The 15,266-nt window shown below is 40.9% G+C and overlaps 2 protein-coding genes across 6 annotated transcripts in view; one reads left to right on the top strand and one right to left on the bottom strand.

Moving 5' to 3' along the window:
* The window catches only part of HIBCH (3-hydroxyisobutyryl-CoA hydrolase), a 96,250-nt gene extending 89,069 nt beyond the window's left edge, over positions 1-7,181 (top strand). For all 3 annotated transcript variants that reach the window (XM_025442178.3, XM_049106531.1, XM_025442180.3), the window contains 2 exons: positions 3,682-3,715; positions 6,569-7,181. In XM_025442178.3, the coding sequence (XP_025297963.1) occupies positions 3,682-3,715; positions 6,569-6,684 (150 nt within the window). In that variant the 3' untranslated portion in view covers positions 6,685-7,181. The remainder of the gene's footprint in view (positions 1-3,681; positions 3,716-6,568) is intronic.
* A 1,243-nt stretch (positions 7,182-8,424) lies between these two features.
* Positions 8,425-15,266, bottom strand: part of C37H2orf88 (chromosome 37 C2orf88 homolog) — a 106,527-nt gene continuing 99,685 nt past the window's right edge. For 2 of the 3 annotated variants that reach the window (XM_049106532.1, XM_049106533.1), the window contains exon 5: positions 8,425-12,449. In XM_049106532.1, the coding sequence (XP_048962489.1) occupies positions 11,879-12,166 (288 nt within the window). In that variant the 5' untranslated portion in view covers positions 12,167-12,449 and the 3' untranslated portion in view covers positions 8,425-11,878. The remainder of the gene's footprint in view (positions 12,450-15,266) is intronic. The other variant, XR_004812477.2, reaches the window with a different exon arrangement.

Genomic DNA, 15,266 nt, shown 5'->3' with positions numbered 1-15,266 from the left:
TATTTATTTATTTATTTATTTATTTATTTTTATTTATGAGAGACACAGAGACAGAGAGAGAGAGAGGCAGAGACACAGGCAGAGGGAGAATCAGGCTCCCTGCAGGGAGCCTAACGCGGGACTCGATCCCGGGACTCCAAGATCACACCCTGGGCTGAAGGCAGCACTAAACCGCTGAGCCACCCGGGCTGCCCCTTCTTTAATCTTAAAGTCTGTCCTAGCAGAATGTAAGTAGCAGCTGAGCTCTCTTAAGAGAAAGGCCCTTTATATGTATCTTCTCCATTAAATTTTACACTATTTCTGGAGTAATAGGCACTATTCTTGTCTCCACTTGACAGATATGGGAACTGGCATAGGGAAATAATCTGCCTAAGGTAGTGTTATAGCTATTAAGTGGCAGACACATGGTGGGTGAACCCAGGTGGTCTCACTCCAGAGCCTGCACTCTTGACCCCTACCCATACTTCACACAGTCTGTATTTTCTGCTGTACGTTTACTGCACTGCTTGGATCGGTCACTTCCTTCCTTCAGCAAGTATGTTAGCTGTGTTGCCAGGCAGTGTAGGAAGAATGACCAGTCCTTGTTCTCATGGAATCTATAGTCTACTGAGACTATGAAAAGCAAGTAAATGAAATAAGTAAAATAATTACAAATTGTGGTAAGTGCTCCAAAGGAATCATGGAAGTTGATGACAGATGAGAATGATGCAGGGACAGGAGGGATTAGGAGAGACAAAGGAAAGACGTCTTGAGTTGTCAGTTCATCTGTGACCAAAGGGTGGGAAATGAGTATGTCGAGAAGTCTCTTGGGTTACAGCAGTGGATGATTTGATTCCATTTGCTTTAAGAAGGTAATTATTGCTGCTGGATGGAGATGGGGTTGGAAGGGTTCAAGAGAACACGTAGAGACCAGATACGAGTTTATTACAGTAATCCAGCTGCGAAGTAGTAGCGGCTTAGACGAGGGTGGCGGCCCTGGAGAGAAGTGAATGGTTCTGAGGCCCTGTAGAGGAGATAGGATGGATAGACTTTGATGACAAAAGTGAAGGAAGGAAAGAATGCATTTAAGACTCGGAGTGTGGAGGTGTGGGTTAGAGATTTAAGTCTGAAAGACATTAGAGCCACTTAAAAAAAAAAAAGAAGCAGCTTTGGAGGGGTGCCTGGGTGGTGCCTGGGTGGCTTATCAAGCATCTGACTCTTGATTTCACTTTAGGTCATGATCTCATGGGTTGTGAGATGGAGAGTGGGCTGCATGGGCTCCATGCTCATCGTGGAATCTGCTTGAGATTCTCTCTTTCCCTCTGCCCCTCTCCCTGCTTGCTCACGTGTGTGTGTGCTCTCCCCACCCTCACAATGAATCAATAAAATCTTAAAAAAAAAAAAAAAAACTTAGGCGCCTGGATGGCTCAGCGGTTGAATGTCTGCCTTTAACTCAGGGCATGATTCCCCGGTCTTGGGATCGAGTCCCGCATTGGGCTCCCTGCAGGGAGCCTGCTTATCCCTCTGCCTCTGTCTCTGCCTCTCTCTCTCTGTGGGTCTCTCATGAATGAATAAAATCTTTAAAAAAAAAAAGACAAATAAAACTTTGGAGATGGAGCTTTGTTTCCTTAATAAGAATGGTTACATGTGCTAGACACTGTTAGAGGCACAAAGAACGTATAGGTAAACAAAATAGACCGAATCCCTGCCCTCATGGAACTTACTTTATAGCAGGGGAGATAGATTGTAAACAGATAAAATTGTAAAATATACAGCATATGAGTACCAAGGAGAAAAACTAAAGTGGGAAGGAGGACATGGCATGGAGGGGAGGGGTTTGAACTTATGGGTAGACTGAGCGGAAAGGATCTGACTGAGAAGATGCGATTTGAGTGAAAACCTGAGGGAAATGAGGGAGTGAGCTGTGCAGGTATCTGGGGAAGAGCCTCCAGGCGGAGGCAGGAGCAAAGCTCTGAGACTGGAGTGTGCCTGCCTGTCCCTGGAGGGGCCAGAGGGGCCAGACAAGGGCGGTTGGTGAGTGAGAGAGTTAACAAGGTAGAGAAGGGCTGTGCAGAGCACACACAGCCTGGGAGGTTTCTGTAAAACCTTGGCTTTTGTTCTGAGTAAAATGGGAAGCCACTGGATGTTTTTGAGTAGAAGAGTGACATGACCTTATATTTTAATGGAATTGGTGAGTCAGGTGCCGATGTGTCCAATATAGAATGGATAAGATCATATAGAAAGAAAATGAGGGAGCCAGACCTGAGCCCCAAGTGGGGTAGGGGAGAAAGAGCAGTGGTGGGAGAGAGAAAGGACAGAAGTAGGAGAACCAGGAGGGTGGGAGGGGGTCATGAAAGCAAGAGATGAGAGTCTCAAGGAGGAGGGAGTACTGCCAAAGTATCCAGTGGGGGAGGATGAAGGCGTCTTTAGCATGTGGCAAAACTGAAACCACGGGTGATTTGGGCAAGCCATTGCAGAGCGGTGCTGGGCCAGGGGTAGGGCGTAGTATGTTGGAGAGTAAATGAGTGAATGGGATACGGAGAAGAGGAGGCTGTATGTACACAACTCTTTTCTTCTGGAAACAAATAGGGTGGAAGCTGGGACTGCGGAATCAAGTGCGATTCCTTATTATTTTGTAAGGTGGAAGGCACTAGAACATGTTTATAAATGATTGGGGATGACTCAATAGAGAAAAGGCTATGTTGACCCAGCACATGACACACTGTGTGTTGCACACGGCGCTGGGATGCTGGGAAGATGATCCTGTGATGCATATGTTGATGTTGCCATTTCATATGAGGAAATGCGGCATCGGGGGTTCGTGAGCCCAAGGTCACAAAGTTACTGTGTAGTAGAGGCAGCGGGTGACCCACACATTTGAACTGCAGTCACTGAGTTAAGCGGCCTACGTGGCTGACTCCGGGGGGGAAAGAGATAGGCCCCTACTCAAGCACCGTTCTCGCCAAGGGGAGATGTGAGTGGGAATGTGGTGGTCCCTCCCTCCGTAATCAGGAAAGGGAAGGCATGGAACTGAGGGGTACAGCTGGGCCACAGGTAGTTTAGGGGTGGGAAGAAGAGGCTGTTCCTGTCTTGCCGCTTCTCTTTTTGTAATGAAATAGGAGGTTAAGTCATTAGCTGAGAAATACAGAGAGAGTAAAATTTGCTAGGGGAAGAGACTGAGAAGACAGAAGACGGTTAAAACCATTATCTTGGGACGTGGAGAAGAGAACATGCGTCGTTGCCCATGCCTTGTTTGGACAAGGCAACAAGACATTGTTGAACATGCCTGTTTGAGATTCGTGGTCCGGGATTTTAAGTGAAACCAATCACAGTTGTATGATTTTTCTGCAGCAGGATTTAGCTCCTCAAAGGCAGGCAGAGGTAAGCGGTAGGGGCAGCTGGTGCTGGGAGTTTCCAGGACAGACTCAAGGGGAGAGAAAGCCTTGAAGGAGATGAGGGCATTTCCAAGGGCAAGTGGCCACAATAAAGTGAGTGGTGACAGAGTTGTAGGATCGGGGCACAGCAGTGCAGGTACTCAGCAGATAAGAACCCAAGGCAGTGATCAGAGGCTGTGTCACACAGGTGGCCCCACCTCTGAGTGTTTCTTTCCAGAGTGGGAGGCTAAGGTGGGGGGAGGACACAGATCATCACCGGGAATAAGGGTGCCTGGGAATTCACCATTTAATCTCGATTTTCTTTCAGGGAGGCCATGACTTTCATGAAGGTGTTAGGGCAGGTAAGTGATGGTTCTTTTCTTCCTGGCTATTGTGGAAATAGGATTTGTGAGCATATCCTGTTAATCAAAGATGATAGTTGTTTTATTAGTGAAAACTAGGCTTTCGTAGAGATTGCAAAGTCGTTGCTTTTTTTATATGACCAGCTGGCACATAAGGGAAGATCGGTCTTTGAAACTAGTATTGTTTGGAAAATTCGTATAACCTGTGTCATTGCTCCCTAATTTATACGTAAGAGGTAATCCTGCTTCTCCAGTCCTGTGGACTGCCTCTGCCGAGTATAGCTGGGCCTGAGAACTCCTGCTGCTGCTGGAGCCTTGAAAGGCGCATTTATTGCCTTGCAAGGAGCCCTCAAGCCCCTGCCCATCCTGCAGAGTCCCAGAAGTGTTGAACCCTACCTTACCTCTTCACCTGTGCCTGAGCTGTTCAACCCTGACATTGAGAAAAACCATATGGCATAATTAGTAACGCTCTGGCAACATCTTTATTAATTTGTTTTCATCATCTCCGAAGTCAGCATATTTAGAACGAGCAAGTGAAATGGTTTATTTTTTGTTTTAAGCAAATTTTCCAAACAGTTTGTGTGTAAGCCCATATCCCGACAAATAGCTGTTATTTATATTGTATAAGATGAGGTTTTCCCTTTGCATGTGTTTCCTTTTGCATATACTTTATCTGAATAAAAGATTGTGTTCTCTGCGCTATAAGCTTTGATCAACACTGGACTGTCGTAGAACTCTCTTAACTTACGGCATGAGAAATACCAGAAATAAGCAGGGGTTCAGATCCTTTTAGAGGACATAAGGAGTTGAATCAGAGGTAATGGCTATATGTTTATAGAAACAAGTAAAATATGCATTTTCCCCACTGATCCCCTGCAGATTCTCACTGCATGTGGATCAGAGCCTAGACCTGTGTGCTACTTGAATTTTAATGTATTCATTAGATGTTATAGCAGCCCTCTTAAACTTAAAAAAATAAAGATGTTATTTTCATATATACTGTCAATTATTTTAAGGTAACAGTTGGAACCAGGCAGCATCAAAGTTCTGATTCGTAATGCAGGAGCTTATCACGTTACTTTTTAATGAAGAGAAAAGTATACTGCCTCATTGTTTAGGGAGGTTATGACCTCCCTATTTTGCAAGAAGTATCTATTCTGGGTAAAAGTCTTTGGTGTTCTTGCTTAATAACCAAATGTTTGCTACGGTTCGCTAATTATAAAATATGTCAGCAAATCCGATAAAATAAACTAGTAAATTAGAGGAATGGTTGTAAAAAAATTCTTATTCTTAACAGCCAGAATGAGCCTCTTCCTGGTTATAAAAGAAAACTAAAAACGATTATTTCAGCAGAGCTGGAGAGTTACCAAATGCAATTTGAGTGGGTGCCTCATGAGACTTGAAAAAACCTGAGCTGTCTACATGGCAGGAACTTGTTATATCTATGCTCGGTAGAAAATGATGTCACTTTGAAAAGAACACACAGATTTTATTAATACTCTTTCCTTTTGCCCTTCAGCAGACTATCAAGGAGGTAGAGAAAAATGATAGCATTGGCCAGAGGGCTTAAAACAGAAGAGATTTTTGAAAGAAGGTTCCAGAATTGTTTTTATTTATGTTGTTCAGGGAATAGAAAACTGTCAGAGTGGCAGGGAACAGAACATTAGTGCTCTCCCTCATCTGATAGTAGCCAGCGCCCTGCAGCAGGCGTGGACTTGGGCCGTCGATGGCACAATCCCTTAAGGCACCTGGCTCTTGGTTTCGGCTCAGGTCAGTTCTCGGGGCTGTGAGCTCGCATCGGGCCCCACCCTCAGCAGGGAGTCTGCTTGAGATTCTCTCTCCCTCTCCCTTGACTTCTCCTCACTCACTCACTCACTCACTCAAACAAATAAATCTTAAACACACACACACACACACACACACACACACACACAAAGCTCTCCAGTACCCACAGGAATTCTCCACATCTTAAGCGTGGTTAGAATTCCCTACCATGACTCTACTAAGTGTAGCCCCCTTCTCTGTCTTTTTTTAAAAAAAAGTTTTTTGAGGTCATCGTAGAGTAACATACAGTCGTAAGCAGGGACACAGGTACACATCCTGTGTACCCTTCATCAGATGTTCCCCAAAGGCAGCCTTTATGTAGCGGGAGCGATGTCACAAGCAGGAGAGCGACGCTCCCGTCCCTTGCTAAGGGAGAGCTTTGCCAGTTGCCTCATCCTCATGGGGATGAGCTGGGGATGCTCAGTGGCCACATTACATGATGACTACCCCGAAATCAGAGAAGTCGTTTCTTCTTATAACCTGAATGTGCTCTGCTGTTTGAATTCAGGGCTATGTGAGCTAGAGGATTCAGCAGAACAGCAGTCTCCGCATTTAATTATGCATAACAGCATCCTCTTCCCTCTAAGTAATTTTCCTCTCAGCTCCATGTGGAGGAGGTTAGAAGGCAGATCTGGGCCCTCCGCCCTCCCCTACCTTCCCTAATCCATACCAAATCTGGTTTTAGCTGTTTTAGAACAGGAAGATTTCATTTACAATTTTGTTTGAAGAAGGCTGAGGTTTAAGCCCCATTAGTTCAGAGGCTGCGTTCAAGCTGCAGACTTAGCAGGTTGGGAAAGAACCACGTGGGTCATTATCAGTTCATTGCTATCCGTCCAAATCCTATGGGGCCTTAATTTAAACTAAAAAAAAAAAAAAAAAAAAGGAAACATGCAAAAATTTAAACTTTGCAGAAAAAAAAGGTGCTGCAGAAGATAGGCCATGTGTAAGGTACTTTCTGTCAATTCAGTGATTAAAATCTGGTAATACCTGGAAGAAATGTACTAACATTTCTATGTCTTCACTTAACAGTTTTAATAGATAAAGACCAGAGTCCAAAGTGGAAACCAGCGGATCTAAAAGAAGTTACTGATGAAGACTTGAATAATTACTTTAAACCTCTGGGAAGTAATGATTTGAAATTTTAAGGTGACTAGACTATCAAGGGATCGTTTTGGAGCAAGTGTTGGCAAAGGATAGTACATGGGCCAAATCCGGCCTGCTGCCTGTTGTTTATTTTCCCACAAGCTAAGAATGGTTTCTGCATTTTTAAATGGTTGAGGGAAAAAAAAAATCAAAGACTAGTATGTCATGATGTGAAAATTACATGAAATTTGAATATGGGTGTTTATAAATAAAGTTTAATGGAACATAGTTAGACTCCTCTGTTTACATCTATGGCTGCTTTGAGTAGTTGCAACAGCAATTGTATGGCCTGCAAAGCCTAAAATATTTACTATCTGATCCTTTTTGGAAAATGTTTGCCAACCCATTTCCCAAAATGGGAAAAAAATTGAAGGTCTTTAAGAGACTATTGAGTTGAAATATCTAATTGAAATGAGAATCTTGTGTTTTGGCTTTGGGTAGTAGTTTGTATGTTGATTAAATAAATTTATGTATAGATTATTAAAAAATAACCCTGAAAGTTTTTGGCTGTCGTGTTAATGCTTCAGAGAATTTTCTGCATATTTAAATCTGGGTTTTTAAAAAATATTTATTTATTCTTGAGAGACACAGAGAGAGAGGCAGAGACACAGGCAGAGGGAGAAGCAGGCTCCATGCAGGGAGCCAGATGTGGTACTCGATCCCGGGACCCCAGGGTCACGCCCTGGGCCGAACTTTATAATTACTTAAAGTAATTATAAGTTACTATAAAAAATGTTCCTTTTATAACATTAGAAATCTCAGGCAAAGCGAAAAGAGTTTTATGAGGTGGTCTCTCTAGTACTATTGACTCAAGCTTTGGTCTTCCCCAAAGTTAACCAGAATCCCTTCCAATGGTGAAAGTGATGGTTGTTTTGTAGGATTTGTTAAAGAATGAGGAATTCGTTTCCTAGTTCCTGCTTTCTGCAATTTACATTAAACTTGTGTGTGATAAGTAATTTGCCATTACATAGTTTAAATCAGGAGAAAAAAATTGAAAACAAGGACTTTTGTTCAAAATAGAAATACCTTCAATAATTGGTACTGTTGACAACATAAGTTTTTCTTAAAGTACACAAGAAACTTTAGGTTTAGGTTTAGGTGTTCCAGAGTTGGGACATTAAAGTCTAGGTAAGAATAGTCTTAGTGGTTGGCTTATAATTTGTTTTATGACTTATTCCAGTTTTCCCTTCATTCCCAACCACTCAGAAACTGGGAATTTTGAACTTTTAAGAACAGAAAGTGGCAGGACTGAAAAAGGTGTCAAAAATTATATTCTGAACCCTTCTTATAGATGAGCAAATTGCAATCTAGGAGTTGCTTTGAATTTTCTAAATATTTAATAAGAAGCATTTTTTCCCCAAAAAAGCCAAGAACAAATTTAGAACAAAGATGGCATGATAATGGACATGTTTACGTTCAGATTCTTTTTTTTTTTTTTTTTTTTTTTTACGTTCAGATTCTTAAAGCTCTTAAATTGGACCTGAATGATCCAAGAAATCGTATCAGTGGATTTTTATTAACTTTGTATTCATTAGAAATGCAGAAAATGTTCTTTATGTCAAAAAATTTGATAGTACTCAATATCGAAAGGCATTTACATCACTGAGAGGGGCACTCGACGGGATGAGCACTGGATGATATGCTATATGTTGGCAAATTGAACTCCAATAAAAAAAATTTAAAAATAAAAAATAAAATAAAAAGAAAGGAGTTAACATGCTTTAGTAAGAACTCACAGCTAGTGAATTGCAACTAGACTTTTATTGAATGATTAGAAAAAAAATGTTTTCACAAAAATATTTGAAGAAAAATATACCATTTCATAGCTAAGTCTTACAGGGAAGAGAATTAGCTAACAAAACTTCAGTTCTGCAAATTAAGATAGGGAGTACGTCTGAGCCCGTGGCCACTGCTCCAGGGAAGACACGTCCTATTTGGTCACACAAATACAGGATGAATCACACATTATGATTACGCAAACAATATACTTGTTGGAACTTTGTTTTTAAATTACTGTTCCTTGACATTATCACGTGTCTCTTTTTTCTAAAACTATATAATCCAAAAGTATAGCTCCCTCTTCTCATAAAATGCCAATGATATTAAATAGGATATAGGAGTGTCACGCTACCTCCTTCCTTCATTGTGTCTGTTTTTAATACTAATAAGGCAATTTGACACAAATTATTCCTTTGGAACCAAGATAATTATCTCCTTCAAAATTGTGCTCTGAGTGCTAACGACCATAGATAGTTTGCAAACAGGTAAGGCAACTGAAAATTGGGAACTCTGGGACCAGAAGCTTGTAATTGGAAGGTAATAGCCCACAAGAGACCTTTACCTGCGGAAGGGAGCAGTGAAGCACTTTTGTGGGCTTAAGTGAGGAATTGGCGCATCTCCTCTCATTATCTGCTGTGTCTACAGTTGCCATCTGCAAGTTCTTCATCTCACTGGTGGCGGCTCATCAGGCTCTATCCTTGATGTTCTCAAGGGAAAAGATCAGTGGTTGGGCAGGAGTCACCGTGGTAAAGAAGGGAACTTGCTACTCTGTCCCTTTCCTCAGTCGAGAGCATCGGAGACTTGTCTTTGCAGTGTCTCCTGATGGAGCCCGACCTGAGTGCGAGCTCGTGGGCCTCTTTTCCCTGGTGTCTTTTCCCTTACAATTGGGCCACTACTCTTATTTTCATCAGTCTGTGTGATCTAAGTTGGGACAAATGTTTCCCTTTCCAGTAGCTAATTACTCTTTTGGTCTTCTGCTTTATTATGTTCCTCCCTTCTCAGTTCGATCTTCCATTCTTTTACTGTTTGTGAAAGTTCAAAATGAAGTAAATCCAATACTTAGATGGGAAGGCATGAAGGCAACTCTCCTATCAGAGATGTTCTCATCTGTCGTGTCATCAAGGTCAAACTAGATCTTGATAATTATCACATGCAGCACAAATCTGTTTACCTAGTTCTTTTTCCTGCCTGCCTCCAACTTGGCTTATCTACTACCTCCCGATTATGCAAGCCTTGTAGTTCCTCACCCATGTTTGACATAGAACAGTGTGTATTTCCGAGATAAGTCTATGCTCTGTTTTTTTTTTTTTTTTTTTTTTTTTTTTTTTTTTAAGTCTATGCTCTGTTAAAATGACTCAGAAGCAAGGGGTTGATGCTTGGTGACAAAACCATACTGCCACGGTGTCAAGGTGGCAACAGAGATTAGAATTCTAGCTGGACATGGATTTGGCATCCCTGTTACACCCCCAGGAATTAGGGGCCCAGGGACAGGAGGAACCTGAGGTTAAAATATTGAGCTGTAACAAAACTCAACAGTCTATGTGCCTGTGTATGTAGTTACCGTGGCTATTGCTTCGTGTTCTCGCCGTGACGTTATGTTATATATCTGATTATATCTCTTAAATAGTACATGACTTTGCAGCAAAAGTGGCCTGATGGGAGATATAAAATGAATGAGAAATGGCAACATGTAGGCTTTTGTCTGAGTCATTAGTATACTCAAAAACCTAAATTTTTTCTTCATGAGCTGGAAATACGGTTTACAACTTTCAGAAAACGTTTTGTTTCCATAGCCTTAGGACTTCAGATCTTTATATAATAAACGGGGGGTGGTGGTGGTGGTGGTTTTTCTACTTTGTAAGTTTCTAGATTGCAAGGACAACAGGACAGTCCAGATCTTGGGACTAAGCGAAATGAAAGCTGAATGACCAGGTGTCCAAAGGCAACTGAAAGATGGCACATGAGTCATTTCAAAGAACTTTCTTTGTCCATGCAATTGTGGGTTTCAAAGTATAAGTATTAAAATTAGAGGTAGCATTTCTGCCTGCTTACAAGGCCAAATACGCATGTATCTCATTAAAGAGGTCACAAGTCACCTTCTGCCTTTCTTTAGCTATCAGTGACAAGGGTCTCTTGAATCTTAATAAAAGAATCTAATGCACACATACTTAAATAATTCCCTTTCTAACTAAACTCAAAGTGAAGCAAGACCATTGCTTGATGAAAAGACCATTGATGAAAAGACCATTCTAGAGACCAAGTCCCCATTTTTTCTAAAGGTTATGTTTTCTATCTTCCTCTCTCAAATTTTGTTATCACTGATTTTAAACAGTACTTAATTCTTAGAAAAAAAAAAAAAGCTTCCCTAAAAAGGTAGGCAACTTTAAGAAAATAGTATATGGCTGTAAATGCCTTACGGGCATTGATACCATAGAGAAACTACATGAGTACTGTCTTTGGAGGAGTGTTTAATCATCTGTTATATATAATACAACCCGTACATCCTCGTGCATAGACTGGTCCCACAGTAATCTGGTGAGGGCCCATTATATCAACCCTCTGCACCTCTGAGGCTGTAAAACTTCATACACATGCAGCACTGAGAACAGGCTCTGCTCTCTACCTCGACTAGGGCTTCTGTTATTTTAAAATTTACTGGATTGCTATTTGTAAAAATCCTTGCTTTTTGTTATATCACTGGGCTGCTTAATTCAATACCATAAACATTAATGTCAGGACTTCTGTAAATAGTATCTTGTCCAGATGGGTTATGTATGAAGTCTCAAGTCATCCAGTAACAGCTGGAACCCTAAGGTTCAAGGTGGTAGTAATGCTTTTCATCTGCAAAAATATCTTAAGGATAGGTTTCCAGGTAGACTCCTTCTACAGGGGTTGCTTTCTACTGCTTCATCATTTGTGTTAAGTCGGGATCCTTGACACAAATGGTTTGGATAAATGACCCACTACTAATTACTGTAGCTTAAGTGCTATTTCCTTGCCAAGGCATCTCAAGAAAAATCCTTCCTATCTCTTATTTTTTTGTGTGTGTAAATTAACAAACAGTTATTTTAAAAGGAGTGTCTTTAAAATGACCATTTGATTTCTTTGGTGATGCTACTACTGCCTCAGCAAGAAAGTGATATGCTATACAGCGGATTACTGTGGCGTAGGACCTATGTTTAGCCCTTTAAATGACTAAAATCCAAGACCAAGCAGATAGAAATTGCTATTAACCTAAAAGTGCTTAATATATTTCATTTTTGGTTACTCCCATATTCTTGATATTATCATAGACATTTTTTTTTACATCCCAATGGAGTTATTTGTATTTATTCGTACCAGTTTTTGCTATTTCACGTATTTAAACTAGCACCAGCTTTACCCACAATTCAAGAAAGTTCTCCTCCTCCTACGATGTCATGGCCCTTCACTCTCAATGTATGGGATGTCATAGTACTTGATGTTCTCGCCTGCCCACTGCTTCAAGGCGTCACTCAAGATCTCCTGGGATAGGCGGTGTGCAAATTCGAAAATCACAATTTTAGGCGCTGGTGGTTCCTTCGCTTCCTTTCTGACGGTATCTGGGGAAGGCATCCTGGGTAGGAATCTCTCTTCGGACATGAAGCTTTCTTCACTTGCATGTTGCTTCTCGCTCTCAAATGTGGTGGGAAATGGGAAAGTTTGCTTTGATTTCATGCAGCCCATGTTATGAAGAGTTTTGCGGGAAGCGAAGCAGAAGCAAAGACTACTTCATCTTTGGCAAAGACTGAGCTCGTCCTTGTGACACTAACCAGTGCTCCTCCTCCACGGGCGCTTCAGAAAATGTCTCCTTCTACCAGTCTTCACCTGTAGTTGTTTTCTGTGAAAAGAAAAGTTCCATTTTGAAGTCACCAAATGCAGACTACTGTATGATCAGGTAGCGTGTGGAAACAGTCCTCTTTGCCACTTGGGTCACTTGGAGGCATTGTGAGGTAACAACAGCGTTGTCCTATCGATAGGAAAAAAAGATGACCACTCAGTGACACTGGCCATTTACAAAACAGGAAAATCTTTTTCTCAAGATCTTGAACATCTTATAAAACTAAAAACCCAGTTAAACTTTTGGTAGCTCAGATTGATTTATGTTACACCAGAGTTCAGCAAACTTTGGGTCAAATTCTAGCTGCCTGTTTTTGTAAATTAAGTGTATTAGAACACGGCCGTGCTATTTGTTTATGTGTCGTCTATGGCTCCTTTCCTGCTGCAGCGGCAGAGATGAGTGCTTGGACAGAGACCATGTGGCCTGAAATACCTAAAATAATTACTGTCTGGCCCTTTATAGAAAATGTTTGCCAACCTCTGATTTGTTCTGTTGAGGGAAACAAGCTTATAAAACATTTTTTCCTGCCTCAACCTCAGGAGCCTCAGTACGTCTTGGACTGTTATTGAAGTCAAGCCTGTCACCTGGTTAGACGTCTGCAATTCAGACAGAATGACAGCCTTTAGGCAGCACAAGTTAGATGTGGCAAAGCCACCTCTTTTTGCTTCTGAATTAGATGCTCTCTATCAAACTATATGAAAAGCTCAGATTAAAATCAGATTAAAGATTTCCTCTCTTAAATGTTTCACTCTTGTTTGATGTCTGGTCAGCAAGTAGGTCGCCGTGCTCTCTGTGTGCCCTCGAAGCTTCGCACCTGGGAGCTGTCACTGAATAAACTTCTCTTAAGGTAGGACTTAAGGATAGATAAATACAAAGCGACTCCATTGGGAGGAGTCTAGCTATAAAAAGCACACAGACAGTATGAAAACTAGTGGGCAGGGATGCCCGGGGGGCTCAGCGGTTGAGCGTCTGCCTTTGACTCAGGGCGTGACCCCGGGGTCTGGGATCAAGTCCCACGTCGGGCTCCTGCAGGGAGCCTGCTTCTCCCTCTGTCTGTGTCTCTGCCTCTCTCTCTCTCTCTCTCTCTGTGACTCTCATGAATAAATAAATAAAATCCTAAAAAAAAGGGGGGGGGGACAGTGGCTGTATTCCAATAAAACTTCACAAAAACAGGCTAGCCCCCCCATAGGCCATTCTGGACTAAGTTCCAACAAAGAGTAAAACAAGACCATTTAAGGGAATATGTGACATAATCCAGACTCCTTCAAGGGTATTATCCACAATATCCATCCTAGATGAATGGGGCAAAGCAGGAAAATGTGTCCCGTGTCCAACTTACTAGAAACAGACCCCCAAACGGCCCAGCATTTGATAGTTAACACAATTTAATAGAACTGTAAAACTATTTAAATATGTTCAAGAACAAAGGCAAAATGATCATAAAGAGTGTATAAGTAGAGAATTTCATCAGAGAAATGGAAATTATAAAGCAGAAAGTACACTCAAGAACTAAAAGGAAAATATGAGCTAATGGATACTTAATAATGAACTTGAACATATGTGTATAGATATATCCAATCTGAAAAACAGGACAATGATTTTTAAAATCTGAACATTCTGAGAAACCACTAAAAAGATAAAGTATATCTTAATGAGGAATTAGACATGTTTAACCCAGAAAGCAGCAGGAAAGGAATAATATAGGAAGAAAAAGGAAAATGCGACAATTAGAGAATAGCAAAGTGGCTCACTTAAATACATTTCAAAAATTTGGAAGGAAATGAACTAAAAATTTCAGCTAAAAGGCAGACTAGTTAAAAAGATCCAACCCACACAAACCTAGTCAACAGATCTTTGCCAGAGGAGCAAAGGTGACGCAAATAGCAAAGATAGTCTTTTCAACAGGTGCTGGAACAATGTTATATATATACACACAGATCTTACACCTTTCACAAAAATTAACTCAAAATGGATCACAGATCTAAGTGTAAAACATGAAACTATAAGACTCCTAAGAAGATAACATCTAGGAGTTAAATTAGATAATGTAGATGAACTTGGGTGTGGCAATCACTTTTCAGATAGAACACCAAAGGCCTGAGCCATGAAAGAAATAATTGAGATTTTGGACTTCATCAAGTTAAAAACTTGTGCTTTGTGTAAGACACTGTTAAGAAAATGAGAAGCTAGGAGACTAAGAAAAATATTCAAAAGCATATCTGACAAAGGTTATGTATAATGTACAAAACTCAACCTGATTTATTTTTCTTTTTTTATAAATTTATTTTTTATTAGTGTTCAATTTGCCAACATATAGAATAACACCCAGTGCTCATCCCATCAAGTGCCCCCTTCAGTGCCAGTCACCCCCACCCTACCACCCCTAGCTCGTTTCCCAGAGTTAGGAGTCTCTCATGTCCTGTCTCCCTTTCTGATATTTCCCACTCATTTTTTCTCCTTCCCCCTTATTCTCTTTCACTATTTTTTATATTCCCCAAATGAATGAGAGCATATAATGTCCTTAAAAATGGGCAACAGATCTGAACAGACATCTCACCAAAGAAACATACGGATGGCAAATAAGCATATGAAAAGATGTTCAAAATTCTACCTTAAGGAACTGCAAATTAAAACAACATTGAGATATCATTATTAAAGTGGTGAAAATCCAAACACTGATGACATCAAATGCTGGCAAGGATGGGGAACAGCAGGAACTCATTCACTGCTGTTGAGAATGCAAAATAGTACAAGCACTTTGGAAGGCAATTTGGCAGTTTCTTATAAAACTAGACCTAATTTTACCATCTGAACCAGTAGTCATACTCCTTGATATTTATCTTGATGCATTGAAAAATTGTGTCCACACAAAAACTAACACATGGATGCTTATAGTAGTTTTGTTCATAACTGCCAAAAGTTGGAAGCAACCAAAGTGTCCTTCAG

The sequence above is a fragment of the Canis lupus genome, chromosome 37 (genome assembly GCF_003254725.2).
Source record: "Canis lupus dingo isolate Sandy chromosome 37, ASM325472v2, whole genome shotgun sequence".
Lineage (NCBI taxonomy): Eukaryota > Metazoa > Chordata > Mammalia > Carnivora > Canidae > Canis > Canis lupus.
This window is presented reverse-complemented; position numbering and strand designations above follow the sequence as displayed.